At 48.4% G+C, this 19530-nt stretch overlaps 1 protein-coding gene across 6 annotated transcripts in view; it reads left to right on the forward strand.

Moving 5' to 3' along the window:
• Nucleotides 1-19530, forward strand: part of LOC111841146 (serine/threonine-protein kinase MRCK alpha) — an 80978-nt gene that overhangs the window by 41528 nt on the left and 19920 nt on the right. For 5 of the 6 annotated variants that reach the window (XM_023806661.2, XM_023806656.2, XM_023806657.2 and 2 more), the window contains exons 6-21: nt 4565-4658; nt 8752-8952; nt 9049-9297; nt 9953-10032; nt 11416-11576; nt 11669-11791; nt 11941-12074; nt 12264-12506; nt 12814-12924; nt 13104-13351; nt 14805-14910; nt 17707-17831; nt 18282-18387; nt 18488-18636; nt 18927-19018; nt 19102-19178. In XM_023806661.2, coding sequence (XP_023662429.2) covers nt 4565-4658; nt 8752-8952; nt 9049-9297; nt 9953-10032; nt 11416-11576; nt 11669-11791; nt 11941-12074; nt 12264-12506; nt 12814-12924; nt 13104-13351; nt 14805-14910; nt 17707-17831; nt 18282-18387; nt 18488-18636; nt 18927-19018; nt 19102-19178 — 2299 coding nt within the window. The remainder of the gene's footprint in view (nt 1-4564; nt 4659-8751; nt 8953-9048; nt 9298-9952; nt 10033-11415; nt 11577-11668; nt 11792-11940; nt 12075-12263; nt 12507-12813; nt 12925-13103; nt 13352-14804; nt 14911-17706; nt 17832-18281; nt 18388-18487; nt 18637-18926; nt 19019-19101; nt 19179-19530) is intronic. The other variant, XM_023806658.2, reaches the window with a different exon arrangement.

Here is a 19530-nt window from a genome sequence, read left to right on the forward strand (position 1 = left end):
TAATGCCTCTCAGCAAGCGGCAGGCTAAGGCACCTGAGTGTGTGCGTGTAGCTTGGGGGGGCTTTCGCTCAGAGCCAAGCTGTTGTGTAACGAATATTGACACAGGTGCTGTTTGTACTCTGATGAAATACCAGAGGGGGGATTTTTGGAAAGGTTTAATGTAAAGGGGTTCAGGGGTAGAGAAGAGAGCTCCACACACGCAGAGAACACTAAGGGGGGGGGGGGGGGGTTACTGGTGCAGGGCTATTCTGTAGAATGTGGGGTGGCTTTCTGTTGCTAAGGTTTACCGTTGACCATTTGAGGACTCGTGACCATAAGCAACCCAGTTCATTCTTTTGGCTTCACTGAGAGGGTCAAGGGAAGAAGCTGATATTTAATATCTAATGAAAGATATAAGAATAAAATTTGAGAGTGGACGGTGCTCATTTAATATATAACCAATAGAGAGAGAGAGAATTTAGCTGCACAGGAAGTTACTGCACTGCGCACCTCTATACAGGAAATGAGGAATCAAGGACAGGAAGCGGTAATGGATCCTGGGTGTTGGAGCGACATTCATCCTCGTGCATCCGCTTCTGTTTGTGGGGGGCTTCTGGTCGGGGGGATCAGATGTCGGGGATCCCCTCTCCTGGAAGGGGAGAATCCCGGAGATCGATGCATGGTGGTAAGATGGTGCAAATGGAGTGTCCCTCCCGAAGGAGCTTACCTCGTTCCTGTTTCAGCGACCCAGCCCTCCTTCAGAGAGCGAGTCAAAGCCCAGCAAACCCCATGAGGCTCGTCTAAAAGCCCGATGCTGTACCTGTCTCCAGTTTATTAGGGATATTTGTAGGGGCAATGATGGGACGAGACACAAATTAATATAAAGCTTCAAGGGAGAGATGGATGAGACAGGATTATCAACCCTGAAAGCTCTGGCTCGTGGTTTGGTCTTTCCCTCCTGTCTGTGAGCATCCCTGGTGTCCTGTTGTGGTTTCTGGGGCACCAAACCCTTCCATGTTGTCCGCGTCTCCACAGACGGACGAGAGGGACGGCCGTACATAATCTAGACAATATGTGGAGCTTTCTTACAGGCAGAGTGAGTTTGGCTGAATGTGGCTCTGTTTAGCTTGACGAGCGGCCAGTTTGACGGCGCGTGGAGGAAAGTACGTGTTTACAGCGGGGAAAACGCAGAGTTTATGGCCCTGAGATGTCAATTATGGAGCCGTTTAAGCGCTTTAGAGGGAGGACGTGTTATACGCAGGAGTAGCAGAGAGGTGCCCACAGGCCACCTCGCCCGTGCTGGACTGTCGTGGTCCCTTGCAGGGCTGGGATTGTGAGAGATCTGGGATCCGAGCCACAGCCTCCATAAGCAAAGCCCCAGCAGGCGATAAGCATCCCAGCACCTAGATGGGGAGAGGTGGCACCGGCTTCCTAGTGGGAGCCTGGCCTTAATAGGAAATCTCTCTGCCCAGACAATATTTCCGGCAGTTCCCCCACCCCCCCATCTACGGTTCGCCCATCGTTCGCACTCACATTCTCCTGCTTCTGGTCAGCTGGCTGGCTGTTTCTTCCCTAGGCCTTCACCCTAGCCTAGCCACTTTCTGCTACAGCTAACCCCCTCCCCCCCCCCGGCCACTCCCCCCTCCTGCCTTCTCCAGGCCATGCCGGCTGTGGGTGTAGCATATGGCACTGCATTTTCTGCTAGCAGGCGCAAATGGGGTGAAAAAAATGACCTTTCCTTGTAAGGGAAGCCGTCCGACGGACGCTAAGCGCTGGAGATAGTATCGGCCGTTTATGTGGAAGTACGGGGCATTTATTATTAACGTGGGGTCGACACAGTTAAAATTCCTCAATGTCCCTGAAGGATAGACAGGAAGTGGACCATTTGGCATTGCAGTGGGGTTATTGATGTGGACTCTCAGCGTCATCATTGCTTGTTCTTTATTTTTTGAAGCTGCTGGGATCTTCGGTGGGATTAGGCTGTGTTTAGTGGAGATTACCTGACTGTTATGACAAGTGCTGCTTTTTCATTTATGGCAGTGCTTCCCAATCCGGTCCTCGTGGAACCACATTTGGTCTGTGTTTTTGCTCCCTCTGAGCCCCCTGTCAGACGGTCCACATTTTCGCTCCCTCCCAGCTGCCTAAAAAAACGTGGGTCCCCGAGGACCGGATTGGCAAACCCTGATTTACGGAAATTTCCGCTTCCTGTGTGCAGGGCTGCCTCTGGCCATGCTAGCAGCCTCCCCACACTGCATCAGCTATCGGCATGTTAGGTATGCACATGGAGGACCGGCCTGGGGTCACTGCAGCCCAGCTAAAGACAGTGCCTGGTCATTATGGGTTATCTTCTGCTGCTGCTGGACGGGTCGTCTGTGGGTCTCATCTGGTCTGGTCAGCCTGGCTCAAATGAGGATGTGGGGGTGAGGGTGGGGGGGAGCACCTGCCCCATGCAGCTGCTGTATTTCCTGTGCCTATAAGTGTTGCCGGTATGAACACCCATCACCAAGCAGTCACCCAGGCATGTGGACACACCCAGACTGAAGGCGCAGGCTATAGCTTTAGCTTTTAGCTTTAGCCTTTTAAAAAAAAAATTTTAACCCCTGTCTTGTCCGGCAGTTTAGCAAGCAGGATGTTAGTCTGGGTGCTTTATTGTGCCAACACTTTTATTTTGCTAAGTGGAGCTTTAGCCTTTTTTTGAGTTAAAGCTTTAACTTCATTCTCTGCGATGTCCATTCTTGCATTTTGCTCAGGCCTGGTTTCAACATGGGTTTAGTTGTTTAGCTGCCGTATTTATAATGTAGACCAAGATCTTGGCTCTGTAATAAATGATAAAACTGTTTAGGGTGAGGAATCTTAAGGTCAGAGGTTTAAGGGAGCCCCGCCAAAAGAACTGGGGGGTTAATAGAAGTAGTGCTATTTTTAAGGCAGTAACTGCATAATGAGCAGAAGCGTGGGAGGCGGCAGAGGGGCTGGGATTACCAGGATGTGTACACCTGTTAGGTCAGCTTGGCTGCGGTAAACACACAAGTCCTGGTAACCTTCAGACCTGAGGCTCTCACAAGGAGCTCTGAGTGTGGGAGTGAGCCTGCCAGCGACTGGAGGAATCACACATCCACACGAAACTTCCTGAACAGATTTCTTCCCCTTTAACTATATTCTGTATAATTTTGATTCAGTCACCAGCTTTCTGCATAAATTTTAAATACTTAAACTGGACATTTTCTCTTATAGAATTAAACACGTTATTGTAGTTCTGACAGTTATTTGGACTGTATCCTCATAGGTTTATATTTCAGTTGCGTATCTATTTTGTAAAACAGGTTACTAAATCACTTTGGTAGCAGATAATCCACAGCTCCCCACAGAATTTGTGGGAAAACAGCCCCATCCTCCTGGGGTGAGGGGCAGAGGGCGCTACAGTAGCAGTGAGGAACAAATAAACAGTGCCCCCTAGTGAGGTGGAGGAATTCAAAGGAAAACACTTTTTTTTTTGCAAAAGGCTTCTTCCAGCTGACACGTCTAGTGTCACCAGAGTCCTCGGCCAGGACGGTGAAACAGTATTGATTGGGGCCAAATCCACCGGAGCCAGACTTCAGTAAAGAAGTGCAGAAATATGATTCCAGGAGCAAATGGAACCCTCAGTGAGTGCCTGTGTAGCTTGACCAGGTGCATCATGGGAATGCAGCTTCTTGTTTCGACTTGCAGCGCCTGCACTTGTAAAGGTCCCATTTGTAAGGAATGTCGAGTGTGATGTCTCCAGGGAGCCCCTGGGATCAGTTTGAGAGCATCTGTCAATGGCGTTTGAGAACTGCTTAGCTTTTGGTGAAGTATGAGAAAAGATAAACTTCTACTTTGCAATTTAGTAATGAGTGCGGCCTCGTCGGCACGCTGGGTGTCACATGGGGGCGCCGGTCACAGCCGATGGCTTTTCTAAAACCCCAGGTGGAGCTGCCTTTTGCACACGTCCCTGTGAATGTGCCTCAGCCTGTCTCAGGAACATGTTTCCCTTCAGGAGAGTGGAACAAATTCCATTTCTGCCTCAATAGATCTAAGACTTTCAGCGACACTTTGTGGCTCGGTTCGGTCTCTGGGGAAGGGGGCACGTCTCCATCTTTCCTTTGCCTGCACAGTGGCATACTTGTCTGATCTGTGGTTTAGACGTAGGATTTTCTACAGGGGGGGGGGGACCCCCTCCCCCAACCCGGCTCCTCGGCATCCTAACCATGGAGGATGCTATGAGAGGCAGCTTGGCCTAGGGTGCTGTGAGAGTCAGCCCAGTAGAGGGCGCTGTGAGGGGTGGCCCAGCAGAGGGCGCTAGGAGAGTTAGTCATCCATTAGCTTCATACTACTACCCAGTGTTGCTATGAAACGTCTTAGGCTTCCTTAGAAATATAATCATTTATTAGTGAAAAATGCTCCAAAGACTAAAAACAGAACTTAATTGGACGGGAGCACAAGTGTATATAATGGACCATATGTGTGACCAGAAGCCTGATTTAAACTTTTCTTTAAGGTTATTCTTTACCAGCACCCCCCATCCTGAAGCAGTAGGTTCCATTAATGCTGTATCCCCACTTATTTTTAGGGACATCAAGCCAGACAACATCCTAATGGACGTGAACGGCCACATCAGGCTGGCGGATTTTGGCTCCTGCCTCAAGCTCATGGAAGACGGAACGGTAGGTCCAAGTAAACCGAGCCTGGTGTAAACCGTGACACCGAGTCTCCCAAATAGAGCGCTCCGCAGCTCCAAAGCCCACCATCCCGCGTTTATATTCAGTCTCCGCCGGATAAGCAGAGGAGCCTCGAGGGCCGTCATGATTGTTTTGATGGGAGAAGTACAGCACTTCCCTTAGACGGCTCTGAGACCATATTAGGCTCTTTGAACGCTCTCCATCTTCCTCATCCGTTTGGACACAAAGGAACACGTAGCAGCCTCGCTCCTGCAGCTCTGCGTCCTGGTTTCCAAGTAGTATTTTAAGCGTTCACTCAGAAGCTGGCTTCCTGCAGCCGGGGTCGTGGCAGGCCCCAGAACGTATGGGGGATGTCTATCGGTGTGAGTGTGTGCGTGGATGGGGGCCTGGATGATAAAAACAATGCAGAAAGACAGCAGGGGAATTAACAAAAGCTTGGGCACAAACACCGTGTTGCCATGGGAGCTGCTGAAGATCACTCAGGCGTCTGCATGCACCATGCACCTGTGAGTGAGGGTTATCATCATTGTGGGTGTCGTGTGTATCCCTAACTGGGTTGATTATAGTTAGCTAGCTGTAGAACCGAAATAGAGTAGCTATCACGCACATTTGGGAAGTTGTATTTAATCATGATATCAGGAGTAAAAGGCCATTCGTTGCACAGATATTTTGACATACACCACCCGGCCAATAAAAAAGGTCACCGTTTGAATATAAATCAGCAAGTGTTGAAGAGCCAATGATTGGATCATTATTATATCTCAGTAATATTATGCAGCAATAAAGTGAAGTCAGCTGAGTGCCTGAATCTCCTGAATAGCCAGGTTATCTCATCAGTGGATTTTTTTCTTTCCTAATGGCACGGGCATATTCCAGGACGTCAATGTCCGGCTCGAATTGTCAAAAGTTCACGAGCATGAATTGGCCGGCACAGAGTCTTGACCTTAACCCCATTGAAAGTGTTTGAGATCTGCTGAAGAAGGCTTTACGGAGTGGTTCGACTCACCTATCATCAATACAAGATCTAAGTGAGAAATGAAGGCAAATCAAATAAGCTTGTGAAATGAAATGAAAGATAAAGGTGGCCCAATGAAATATTGAAAGCTATTATCTTATGTATGGTGGCTAAACACCATTAAAAGCACACACATTTTTGTCATACAGGTCAAATCTGAACTGGAAAAGAATTTTGTGAAAATGGGCTGCAACGAATCAGAATGCTGTTTCAGCACCCTTCTTTAATACATAAATACATTTGATTGACAGTTTCATACATCAAAATATCAAGCCAGTCAATAATCTGTATAAATTTGGCATATTTTATGTTTATTAAATTCTGTTAGTGGAGCACACCTTATGCTACTGTAAATCATGGACATGATAAACACTGAAGTAGTGGTGAAGAGAGGGGCAACTCAGCAGCCGCAACTCTTTCAGACCTCTTAATACGCCTCCCAATAATATTTTAGGAATACTGCTAATCTGCTTATCAAATTGTGGGTGTAAGTAAACTTCTGTATTGTACCGAAAAACTGGCATCCGGACAAATATATACACCTGTTATCTAAAGCCCTGTAATGACATTTGTCGGCACCACTTTAATTGACACAATCTGTTCGTAGATAACTACAAGTTCTGTTTGGCTATAGTTTATTTCAGGTAAATTTCATCTGCGTTTTTGTTTTATAGATAGTCTAATATTAAGCACAAATATTTTTAAAATTGGAGCGTGATATTGTACAGCAATAGTAGCTTTTTAACAAAAATGTAACAGTGTGGACATAGTCGATTTGGGGGTTATTTTTGAGGTGAGTCATTTTTCCTCACTGCACTGCAACACCAGATCTTAGGATACCCCCACCTGCCATTACCCACTTCAACCCCTGGTAAAGACTAAAGAGTAAACGATCTTTAATGAATCTGATGAGCTGTGAGAGTATGTGAAATTCAGACCAGACTGAAACTGGATAGACGAAACAAGCCGGAACATTCCTTATACAGTAAAACCTCAGATTGCGAGCGTAATTCGTTCCGGAAACGTGCTCGTAATCCAAAGTGCTCTTATATCAAAGCGAATTTTCCCAATAGAAATAATGGAAACTCAGATGATTTGTTCCACAACTCGAAAATATTCATAAAAAATGATTAATACAAAATGTAAAGTAAAAATACATTAACAAAACAAAGTAACCTGCACTTTACCTTTGAAAAGAATCATGGATGGTGTGAGGGAGACGAGAGAGAGGAGAAGAGGAGGGTTATTTTGTAGGACGACTTTCACTATAACTAACGGAATCACTGCTATCTGTTGGCTCACTGGAATCTTTTTCTTTTTGTGTGACTTTAACAATGAACCTATCCAATGACAGCCGCTTTTGCCTCCTTTTCGATTTCCCAGAAAGGTGGACATTGCATTGTCGTTAAACAGATTCATCGCTTTCACTGCTACGCCCTTATTTGGGTGGTGCTTTTCTTCTAAATTTTGACTATACGAGTGAGGCACGCCGACTGAGACCGAGCATGGGAGATGCCGACTGAGACCGAGTATGGGAGATGATTACCCACAATCCCGCAGCAAGAGAGAGAGAAGAACCATCTGCTCAGTTGAGATCATGTGACACTCGGCAGACAAAGCGTATACGTAATACTCCTATTGCAAGACCTTGCTCGTTTATCAAGTTAAAATTTATTTACAAATTTTGCTCATCTTGCAAAACACTCACAGACCAAGTTACTCGCAATCCAAGGTTTGACTGTATATGTTTTTATCACCAGATGCAACAGCAAAACAACATTTCATTTTTTTTTTTCCCTCCAGATGGATTTTATTTGTGATCTGGGCAGACAGTTTCCATTTGACTGGGCGCTCAGCAGTTTTCCTGGGGGCTCAGCTCCCCGTATTTCCTCCGTTTGAAACCCCAAACAAACGATCCCTGGCTGTTATAAGCGTGCACGCCCTGAACCGTTGGTGACTTAAGAGAGACACACACACACGATCCCCACACAAAGAACTCCCACACAGCCGGTCTGCATTTCAGGCTGATGTAAACAGCTGGTCAGTGACTTGTGTCTGTAGACCTGGGTTTATGGCCAGTTTGGACTGGGATTTGTTTGCAGCATGGAGTGCTGGTGTAGGTGGAGACAGAGAGCAAAAAAAAACACATAAGCTATGTAGAAAATGTGAATAATGCATCACAACTTAAGACTGTGTACATTAACGACGAGCTGGTTGCTTAGCGTTGTGGCTTTATTTTTATGGCAAATCTGTGTATCTGAGTAAAGCATACAGCTTAGAATAGTTCTTATTTATTCATCTGCATCCTTAGAGAAGTACTTAGGCGTCTTCCTGAAGGATGCTGCCCCCTACTGGGATTTGAACCTGAAACTTGCCGGATGCATTTCCAGTTTCGTAACCACAGTGTGGAACAAAGCCCTTAGTGTATACTGCAGCTCTGTATTAAAGAGCATTATAAAAAATGTGCAGGGAAGAGGGGGAATTAAATTCGCCTGATTTTTCCCCTTCCCTCAGAGTGTGTGGAATGGCTGCGTGATGCGCATGACTGCAAGGGAAAGGCAGATTTACAGGGCCAAGGTTGAGCACATTCACCCGCTTGCATACAGCTGCTGTGAGCTTGTGTTCAGGTGGGGCTTGGCCACACGGCCTCACTGAGGAGCGGGTCAAGGAAGCAGCTTCCCCCGCAAAGCTAGTGAGAGCCCACAGTCTCTCTCTCAGTAAATTGTCAAGGTCTCGGCTCCTTAGGGGTTCTCTAAAGCTGTGTTTCTCAGACCAGTCCTCGGGGACCCCCGGACCCCCAGACCGTCCATGGGTTTGCTCCCTCCCAAGTCTCAGGGAATTGGGAGAGAACGAAAAACTTGGACCGTCTGGGGTTCCGTGAGGACTGGTGTAGGAAACACTGCTCTAACGGGTAAGCACACTGGGCTTCCTCCTCTTGACTACTAACACGAGGCCCGTGTTGCTTGGTGTAGTAGTTCGGTATTTTGCTCTGTTTCCAATTTTCTAAGGTATCTGGGTGAGTGAATGTGTTGTTGCCCTCTCTCTCCTTTGATTCTGGTCCAGGTCCAGTCCTCAGTGGCAGTGGGCACCCCAGATTACATCTCTCCCGAAATCCTGCAAGCCATGGAAGATGGGAAGGGCAAGTACGGCCCCGAGTGTGACTGGTGGTCGCTGGGCGTGTGCATGTACGAGATGCTGTACGGGGAGACGCCCTTCTACGCAGAGTCGCTGGTGGAGACCTACGGCAAGATCATGAACCACAAGGTGAGGAGCACACATGGGTGGCTGGGGGTCAGCAGCAGGAAACAGGAGTGTGTGCTGATCAGAAAGCTGATCCTTTACGCTGGTACTTCCCCGCAGGAGCGCTTCCAGTTTCCGGCCCAGGTGACGGACATCTCGGAAAGCGCCAAGGACCTGATCCGGAGGCTCATCTGCCCGCGGGAGCACCGGCTGGGCCAGAACGGCATTGAGGACTTCAAGCGGCACCCGTTCTTCACGGGCATCGACTGGGACAACATCCGCTCCTGTGAGGCCCCTTACATCCCCGAAGTCAGCAGCCCCACGGACACGTCCAACTTTGACGTGGACGACGACTGCCTGAAGAACACCGTACGTTACCTGGGCCAGCCGCTGCTCGCTTTTATACAGCCATTAACGGGGGTAGATTCCTGCAGGTCTCGCACATAAACACACTCGTTGTATGATGTGAGCTGCCATCTCATATTGCCAGAACAGCCACTGCTGAACATGGCAATTTGTATTAATCTCTAATGCACTAGTGTAATAGACCGTATATGGATTATACAAGTGTGCAAGAATTTCATTGGAGGAAATGATGCCTCATCCATAACCACTTATCCAGTACAGGGTCACGTGAGCCTGGAGTCTATCCCAGAATGCACAGGGCAGGATGCCAGCCTGCCACAGTGCACACCATGGGCAATTGAGGGACGTCAATTCATCTAAATCCTTTTGTTTAATTTATTTTTTACCTCTAGGAAACACACACAAACATGAGGGAATTCAAGCATCACACACGCAGTGCTTGGGGAATTGAGCGCACCACCCCTGCAGCTGTTAACGGCTGAGCCTGGAGTAGCCATCAAACATGTTGCTATGGGAATATCCATCCATCCATCCATCCATTTTCTGAAACTGCTGGTCCTATTCAGGGTCACGGAGGCTACAGGCACAAGGCAGGGAACAACCCAGGATGGGGCACCAGCCCACCATGGGAGTAATACTGTGTTATTTTCCATTTCAGGAAACCATGCCCCCTCCGTCTCATACCGCCTTCTCTGGACATCACCTGCCCTTCGTCGGCTTCACCTACACCAGTAAATGGTGAGTGGCTGTCCTCTGCCAGCGCTCTCCGCTCCAGAGCAGGTCCTGTTCTCTCTGTCTCGGGTCTCAGTCTGATGCTTGGGCCCAGTTCAGTGCCGGATGATATTTACTCCTCAGCAGCAGATGTCTTATTATTGAATGCAGTGTTGCGCACCACCCCCTAAAGGCTCCTAAGCATAGTCTTACCACCAAATTGTCGCATTTGAAACAAACATGAATGGAATCTTCCACTTTGCCTCATGGGGGAGGCCTTGGTACCATGGTCTGCGTCTCTCGTGTCACTCTGTGCTAAAACTCCAGTGGGCCACCCTAACCCTTCCTCACGGGAAGGACACCAAGGCAGCACTGCAGTGGCAGGTAGCAGTGCCCGTGACACTTTTGTGCGTTTTAAGGCTCGAGGAGCATGTGGACCCCATGAAATCCCAAATGTGATTGTTTTCATCTGCGTCTCTCTCTGTTAGCATCGATTTTTATGGCAACTTCCTGTTAACCTCACTTTAGTGTGATTAATAAATCCTGATCCTCATCCACAATAAAAGTTAAAAGCTGGTGAAAATTTGGAGACTGTCACAAAAGGGTGGCATAGATTAACTTATAAAAACATCAAAAACATGACAAAGGTTTTTTTGAGGATATTTGTACATCTGTTTTTCAGGCATGGATTTGTTGCTACATTCCCTTGAAAGGAGGCCCTGTAAAGATGGCCAGCTCATACACACATGCATGCTCAGACGGACCCCGGGTCTCAGACGTCCCGCCATTAGGAACTGAGCACTTAACAGAGTGTTAGTGAAGTGAAAAGAAAAAAAACGCAAAATCATAAATTTACTCCTCAGATTAATAAAACATATGTTTGCCTGTCTGTCTGTTTTTCTGAATACCTGCCTGCCTGTCTGCCTGTCTGTCCCCCTGCCTGCCTGTCTGTCCCCCTGCCTGCCTGTCTGTCCCCCTGCCTGCCTGCCTGCCTATCGGTCTGTCTGTCTGTCTGCCTGTCTGTCTGTTTACATTTCTAAATAAATATAATCAAATAGTGAAGTAACAACAATACTTCACTTTGAATACCGAGTGGGTGTGTTGATGTAAATGGGTTTCGGTTTCGGTTTCCTCAGCACCGATGCCAAGAAGTCCATCCCTTTGCCCAGTTTTTAAATTACAGGGTTAGTGTGGTTAAATATTTCAATTTAGCAAAGAAGTTTCTGACCTTGCAGGTTTGTAAGGTGGGGAAGCAGCAGGCTAGATGTTTATTAACTAAATGACTTGCAAGCAGAAGATCGCGGTGAATGCTGGGCCTGTGACCCTAAGGTCTGGCTTTCATGTGTGACCGGACCGTTATTTTTGCCGTTCGTGCGGATTCTGTCTTCACGGCTGCCTCCTTGCCCGCAGTATGGTGTCGGACCGGGGCTGCCTGCGTGAGTCTGCGGGGCCCGGCCAGATGGACGTGTGCCTGCAGAGGAGCCTGGAGGACAGTCTTGCCTCCGAGGCGTATGAGCGGCGCATACGGAGGCTGGAGCAGGAGAAGCTGGAGCTCAGTCGCAAACTTCAAGGTGCTGGGGCTCGGAGGGCGGAGGGGTACCGTTAGTGTGGAGGCAAGCACTGCTCCCTGGTGCAAATGCTGCCCTCCTCTTGCCCCATGCAGAATCCACCCAGACGGTGCAGGCATTGCAGTACTCGAGCATCGACGGGCCAGTTGTGGCCAGCAAGGAGGTGGAGATTTTCAGCCTGAAGGACGAGATCCAGAACCTCAAGAAGCAGATTGCAGGTGTGTGACCCCATTCGGATCCACAACTGGAGAGCCAGTGTGGTCCAGAGGTACTTAGAAATGCAAATAAATGCTCATGTCAGGGTTGCCATGTAAGGGCCATTAAGGTGACCCGGATTGTGGTGCTACTGTGCATGTTTGGCCCTCAGAATCTGGCGACCTGGAGCAGCAGCTGGAGCAGGCCAGCGTCGCACGCAAGGACTTGGAGGAGTCCTCCAAACATGTCAAGTCTCTGGAGAAGCAGATAAAGAGCCTGAAGCAGGAGAGGGATGACGTGCAGAAGGTACTGTGATTCCGGCAGGCCTCGTCCATGGGTTCGCACCTAGATTATTCCTCTTGATTAGCAGATGGAGCTTCTTGTGAGAGCTGTGGTCATTTGACTCAAAAAATAAAGCCTCTATAATAGTGTAGTAATAACTAAGAATGATTTCAGTATATATGAAAGCTGTCTGTATCCGTTCGGTTCCTTCAGGATCTGCTGGATGCCAACGAGAAGCTCAGGTCCCAGACCAAGGAGCTGAAGGAGGCGCACAGCCAGAAGAAGGTGGCCGTGCAAGGGTTCTCAGAGATGAGCGAGCAAGTGACCGACCTGCGCTCACACAAGCAGCGCCTCACTCGCCAGCTCCGGGACAAGGAGGAGGAGGTGGAGGCCATGTCCCAGAAGGTGGAGGGGTTACGCCTGGAGGTCCGCAAGGTCGAGAAGGTTAAGAAGGAGGTGAGGGAAGCGCCAGGGCTTCTGCGGACATGTTTCTCTGCCAGCCTCTCCCATCAGTCTTTCTGCTTTTTGTCCATGGTGGCATCACACTTCAGCCCCACCTTTGAGTCTCATGACCCTCAGTCGCGTTCCGTTCCTTTGCAAATGTCCCCGGCCACCTGGCATCCGTCTGTGATTGGGCCGCTTGGCACGCTTGGCACGCCATCCATTGTCCCATCTCCTCGGACCGCCTCCTCTGTCTGTCTCGCTCTCGCTTCACGTGCTGCCGTGCCACGTGAGGACTCTGACACGCACGTGTCCCGCCCAGCTGGAGATACAGGCCGAGGACCGGGAGGCGGAGGCCCAGAAGGAGAGGAAGCTGAGGGAGCACAGCGAGCAGCACAGCAGGCAGCTGGAGGATGAGCTGGAGGGGCTCAAGGTGAGGTGGCATAGACCTGTGCTCACCACTAGGGGGCAGACCTGAGCGCACCACGGGGGACATATCTATTATATACAGCTAACATCTAGGAGGGGCACAAAGAAAATCTGGGTTAGACCAGACTGTTATGGCGAGGCACCTGATTGACAGGGATGTCGCATCTTATAACTTGGGTTCAGCAGAAACAGGTGGGCCGTCCGGTAGGCGTGGGGGCCTCGGAGCAGCACCAGGAGCTGAGCCGGCTGCGGACCGAGCTGGAGAAGAAGACCGTCTTCTACGAGGAGGAGCTGTCCCGGCGTGAGCTGCTGCACACCAACGAGCTCAAAGCCCTGAAGAAGGAGCTACGTGATGCTGAGGCCCAGCATCTGGCCCTCAAGAAGGAGGTGATGGTACTCAAGGACAAGCTGGAGAAGACACGGCGTGAGAGGTGAGTGTGTGGGAGTTGGGGGCCAGACATCATCCATCCATCCATCCATCCATCCATGCATCCATCCAACTGCCTATCCCAGGACTTTGGTCTGTGGGAGCAAACCCATATACCATGGAGAGAACGTGCAGATTCCACACATGCAGAGTACATGCATGATTTGAGCCAGCTGGAGGTTTGAGGTTACTGGGCTACTCTCAAAGCCATTATGCCAGCCTTCAGTTGGCTAGTTTTCATCTGTCCTGCTGTTAAAGGAAAACATTCAGCAAGTATAATGATAGTATTTGCGTGTCGGGCGGGTATCTGCGTGTCGGGCGGGTATCTGCGCGTCGGGCGGGTATCTGCGCGTCGGGCGGGTATCTGCGCGTCGGGCGGGTATCTGCGCTGTGCTCTCTGCCACACCAGTGTCATCGTGTTCCGTGCATTTCCATGACGTCTCCACCTCACAGGCTGCCACATGAGAGGAATCGTTTCCAAATGCGATGGAAGGTTCTGTGCCCTTTCAAGTGAGCCTCTGGGTATTAATAGCGTTTCTGTAGAGACTGAAGTCTTTCCTCAAAAGGCCAGCGAGAAATCCCACGGTCTTTGACTGAGTGTTTGTAATTCGCAACTTGTTATTATGGGACCATGAAGGTCAGAGAACGATTTCAGATGTTTAGATAGGATTATGTGGAGTCTTTGTTTCCTTCAGGTGATTTTTCTTTTATATTGGTTTTTATGTTGGCTTTTTTGGGGCCGGCATGGTGGTGCAGTGGTTAGCACTGTTGCCTCGCACCTCTGGTCACATGTGTGTGGAGTTTGCATGTTCTCCCCATGTCGTCGTGGGGTTTCCTCTGGGTACTCCAGTTTCCCCCCACAGTCCAAAGACATTGGATTGGCGGTCAATTGGCGTTGCTAAATTGCCCTTAGGTGTGCATGGGTCAATGGATGGATGTTAGCTTTTTTGCCAGTTGCCTGTAAAGATTAAGGGAAGAGAAGTCTAAGAATATATTACAACCAAGAGTTGAAAGTATGAATTATACAGCTTACATACACTCATTTAAGTCTTTCGGCAACACTTTACTTGAAGCAATCTACATAAGGGTGACATGTCACCGTCATAAGAATGACATGACACATGTCATGCACATTAATGACACATTATTGATGTTTATGACTGTTGTCATAATGTGTCATTCAGTTCCAAAAACCGAATGACACATTATGACAACAGTGATGTTTATGACAACAGGACAATCTGTTGTTACTGACCTAGAGTAATTAGCAATGTTGATGTAGGTTGGCAGAATGGCCTTATGGGAAATATGGGGTTTCTATCATGACGACATAGGAAATCAGAAGTAATCTCTTCAATTTGACCAAATACGGGTGCACGTTGTTGTGGAATATGAGGAAATGTTGGACTCTTCAATGCACGTCACGCAGGCCTCATGATCACCTTCCCCCCCCACAGTCAGAGCGAGCGGGAGGAGTTTGAGGCCGAGTCCAAGCAGAAGTACGAGAGGGAGAAGACCCTGCTGGGCGAGGAGAACATGAAGCTGTCCAGCGAGCTGGACAAGGTGAGGCTCCGCCCCCCCTTCGCATGCGGGATAGACGGCCCCCCATTGTGAAAGGCTTCTTCCCAGTGTTCACCGTCCATCCATTACTAGGATCGCAGAGGGATCATCCAGCAGGGCTTTCCCTGAGCAAAAAGCAGATTACCGATTGGTCTAATACAGTTGCAATGGGGGGGGTCTCTGTGGATTCCCTAGGGGGCGCTCTCACGCCTCTTCTCAGAGCAGCTCCGCAGCGCGTACCATAGCTGTATGGCGTCTCTGGGCTCTTGCCGTAACGTATGAACTGTCAGGAAGCCGTTAGCTGCTGCTGCTCCCTGCTCTGTCGCCCCCCTGAGGCCGTAGAGGGAATCACAACTCGTGATATCAAAGTAGGGAGGCAGGTGTTGGTGTCACAAGTCGCCACGGCATCCAGGCTTCAAAGCGGTTTAAGCCCCGTCGTGTGGGTTTGCCGTCTTAACCTCCCCGTGTCTCTTTGTTCTCCCGCTGCTATCAGACCCCCCCCTCCCATTTTGGCAGCCTGTAAAATAGCGCTGGCAGGCCCAGCTGCGGTCTGCTCTGCACGCCAGTGGAATGGTTGTCTGGGACGGGGGACTGTTGACCTTGGACGATGGGGAAAAAATGAGAGAAGGGGGTGTGGAAGCTCCTGAGAAAAGTCTCTGTGGGAGGTTTGACATCCAGCAGGACAGCTTGTTTTTTTCCCCTCTAATTTTTTTTTTTCGTTCACCTATTCTGTCATGCAAATGAAGATCACAGTGATTACGTATTTTATCGAAACTGAGATATGACCGAAACCGAATCTCTTTGAAGACAGGAGTGTGAAAATGTCAGTGACTACTAAATCCACAGTAAAACCAAGGCGAGACCCCCTTTGTCTTCATTTTCGCGTCTGTGTTTAGCCTCGGTTAGGGTTATATTGACCGATTACTCTGTTAAGTGTAGAACGGAGTCACAGTAAGATTTATCGGGCGCCTTATCGCATTGGGCTGTAGCGGGGGGGGGGGGGGGGGAGGCTCGTCATCCCAAGCCCTGCGTTCCGCTGTGTCGTGTAGCCGTGTTTAGCTAACCCCGGTCTCCGTCCGGCTCCGCTCATGGCCTGTCAGAAAGCAGCGATATCGTGATGCCCATATCCCAAAATGTGCCGAGCTGCACAAAAAGCCCCCGCTTTTGACGTGCGATGGAAAGGAGAGCCCCCTGTTACAAGATGCTGTCCCCTTAAACAAAGCAGCCCCCTGGCCCAGAGATGTATGAAGCAAGCATGGCATTCTCTGCATTGATGTGGAAAACAGTCCCTGTGGCTGTCCGCTATTGAACATCCCTTCCGAGTGGGGTGGGGGGGGTAAGGGGGCTTATAAAACTTTTCCTGTTAGTTTATTGCATAGTTTAGTGGCTTTGAAGTCATATCCAGTTTCATTAATATGAAAGTTATGCTTTATAGACACAAATGCCATAGCGACCGTAGATTCCCCCCCCCCCCCCGAGAATCTTGAAAGTTGAAGTAACGGTAAATGACTATGGACAAAAATAAATAAATCACAGTAAAAACAGTGAAACTCCACAGTAGGAGAAAGCCAAGCAGGAATGCTTTGGTGCTATGAATCACTTAGCAAAGTAATTCATATTATAGCGGAATGGAAAAGTTGTAAGGGGGGCATATTTACTTATGTGGACTTGGGGGCTTGGGCAAAAGGTGAGGGCAGTTCGCCGTTACTGCGAGCCGGTCGGTCGAGCTCCTTTTCTCGGCTACAGGAAATCGCCGCATCTGCCATTGCCTGCTGGGTGTCTGTGTCCCGCTCAGATACCCCATTGCTGCTTGATTTATTTCTCCCAGACTATTATCTGATACATCATGGCCATGTAATTAAAGCTCCCCTTTAGCCGCCCATATTACCATCTTATTATATATGCAGCAGATCACTCAAGCATGCGGGAGCCCCACCCCCGGCCCGCTGTTTATAATGGAAAAGGATCCTCCCCTTTAATGTGACCCATCCCTTTAAGCAAACAAAATAAATGGGCATTTTTATAGCACATGATCTGTGCCACATATTTCCATTAATCTGTGGAAGCAGAAATGGAAACTGGCATCATATCTACAGCATATGCAGACTTCACAGAAAGCGTCATTTTAACTATTTTAATTATAAATGATCCTGGCATTAGATTTAACAAAAAATGTCATTTGCAGTTATATTCATTCACATTTTTTACATTGCTTTTTGTTCCATAAATCTGTGTGCTTTATAACAGCTGAAAGACAGCTTTGGGTAGCTTACTACACTTGTGAAAATAATTATATGGGACACTGAAATTGAAGAAATTGAAAAATCAGTACTAAGAATGGTAACATCTTCTTTAATCTATAAGCCTTTTAAAAGTTCATTTACATAATCAGTGGGCATCACTGTTGTTCCATATCGCTTTGTTAAATGTAGTCAGTGCGAGTTTATGGAGACATGGTGTGGCATTGCATCGAACTGAGAATATCGTCTGTACTAAAGATCTAAGGGCTGGAATCATAACAGTTTTTCTCCTCTGATATTTGTAGTTCTGTGACTTCTCAGAGTATTTTATGGTTATTTTCTTGACAAATAACTAAACTGTGCAAAAAGAAACCAGCTTGTAAAATTTCTGTCAAGTGTCCCGAAGTTTCTGGTTTATTGTATCGCCACAGTTTGCTGCAGTGACAGATTCTGGGGTTGCGGGTAATTCTAACAGGCTGCCATTTGTAAATGTGTCTTGAACGGGTAACACAAACGGCCGCAGAGCTCTGACCCTGACTCTGTGACTCTGTGTCCTCAGACCACGTCCATGTTCGAGAAACTCAGCAGCAGTAACAAGCAGCTGGAGGAGGAGATGAAGGAGCTGGCAGACAGGAAGGAGAGCGTGGCACACTGGGAGGCCCAGATCACCGAGATCATCCAATGGTGTGTGTCTGCCTGATGTTGCCACAAGCTCTGTGGTTTCAACGGGCAATTAAACATTGGATTTTTGTCTCCCCCTAGTGGTCATTGTTTCCTGATCATGAGTCACTGCTCTCAAAATCTTTTTTTCTGCTTCTGTATGAAATAATAAAATGAAGTGAAGCTTTATGTGCCACTTGCACAAGTATGAGTGCAGGTACATTGCAGTGCTTCTTTTGGCATTTCCTCTCCTGCTCTCCTTTGAAACACACACACACACACACACACACACAATGACAGTGAAGCTTGGGCTCTGAGTGCTGGGTCAGGCCATTTATCTGGCACCCCTGGATGATTTGGGGATGTTAATGGCCAGTGATCATGTAACTATGCTGCCAAAGCCGGGACTGGAACCAGCGACCTTCCGATCACAGGCAGAATGAGCACTGCTGATGAGTGTCGCTGCCCTTGCAGGGTGAGCGATGAAAAGGATGCTCGTGGCTACCTGCAGGCTCTGGCCACCAAGATGACGGAGGAGCTGGAAGGTCTGAGGAGCTCCAGCCTGGGGGCCAGACCTACGGTGAGTCCTCGCCGCTGCTCCCCACCTTGTGCTCTCCTGTCCCTCACTCCCACTCCTGTCCCGTCACCACCCGGCGTGCATCTCTGCCCTCGGCCTGCAGGACATGCCCTGGAAGATGCGGCGATTCGCCAAGCTGGACATGTCCGCCCGCCTGGAGCTGCAGTCAGCCCTGGATGCTGAGATCCGGGCCAAGCAGGGCATCCAGGATGAGCTCAACAAAGTCAAGGCCTCCAGCATCTCCACCGAGTGGTACAATCCTTATTGTTTCTTCTGATACTGATACAATGATGCCGTTTTCTTAATTCTTAACTGCCACTCCTAATTGTCTTATATGAACATGGATGGATGGATGTATGGATGGATGGATAGATATATTGGAGGCATCAGTGTAAGACTTGAGTCTTTCCATTGTAATTGTCTGCAAGCAAGTTGATCATTTCTAAGAGCTTCCACAACAGAGCTGTCTTCCTGTCACTGTGAATGGCTTTGCCGTCACTGGACACACTACTGTGAATTGATTCACACTCTGCTTGATCCAGCAAGCTGCAGGAGTCAGAGAACAAGAACCAGGATCTGGTGGTGGAGATTGAGAGACTGAAGAAGGAGATTGAGGATCTACGCGTGGGGAAGGGTGAGACATTTGTGGTTGGGGTTTGGGTCCCATCAGGTGAACATGAGCCTGGTCTTTGACCTTCCATCTTCTGGCCTTTTTAGGTGTGAAGCACCAAGACTCCCAGAATTCATTTCTGGCATTTTTGAATGCTCCTACCTCTGCCTTGGATCATTTTGATGTAAGTACTGGAACAGCTTCTTGAGTACTAGTTAGCACTCAAGTTAGTTAGTTAGTGAAATTTACTAATCTCTGAAAAAATTTGCCCAATGGAAATTGATTTAGTGATAAATAATTTAGGGTTTCCTAGATGCAGAATTTTTTATAAATCACATCAATCTAAAATAAACGTTTTCTCCATGTGACTCCATTAATATTTTTATGTTTTGCTTTTCCGCCTCATTACTTATAATTTTTTGGTCCATCAGGACTCATTCTCCTCATCCTCCTCTTTAAATCAATTTTGGAATGACGTAAGTCTCTGTAAATATGCTAGCTAGACGTCAGGCTCCATAGCTTAACGTACACCATGA

The sequence above is a fragment of the Paramormyrops kingsleyae genome, chromosome 19, assembly GCF_048594095.1.
Source record: "Paramormyrops kingsleyae isolate MSU_618 chromosome 19, PKINGS_0.4, whole genome shotgun sequence".
Lineage (NCBI taxonomy): Eukaryota > Metazoa > Chordata > Actinopteri > Osteoglossiformes > Mormyridae > Paramormyrops > Paramormyrops kingsleyae.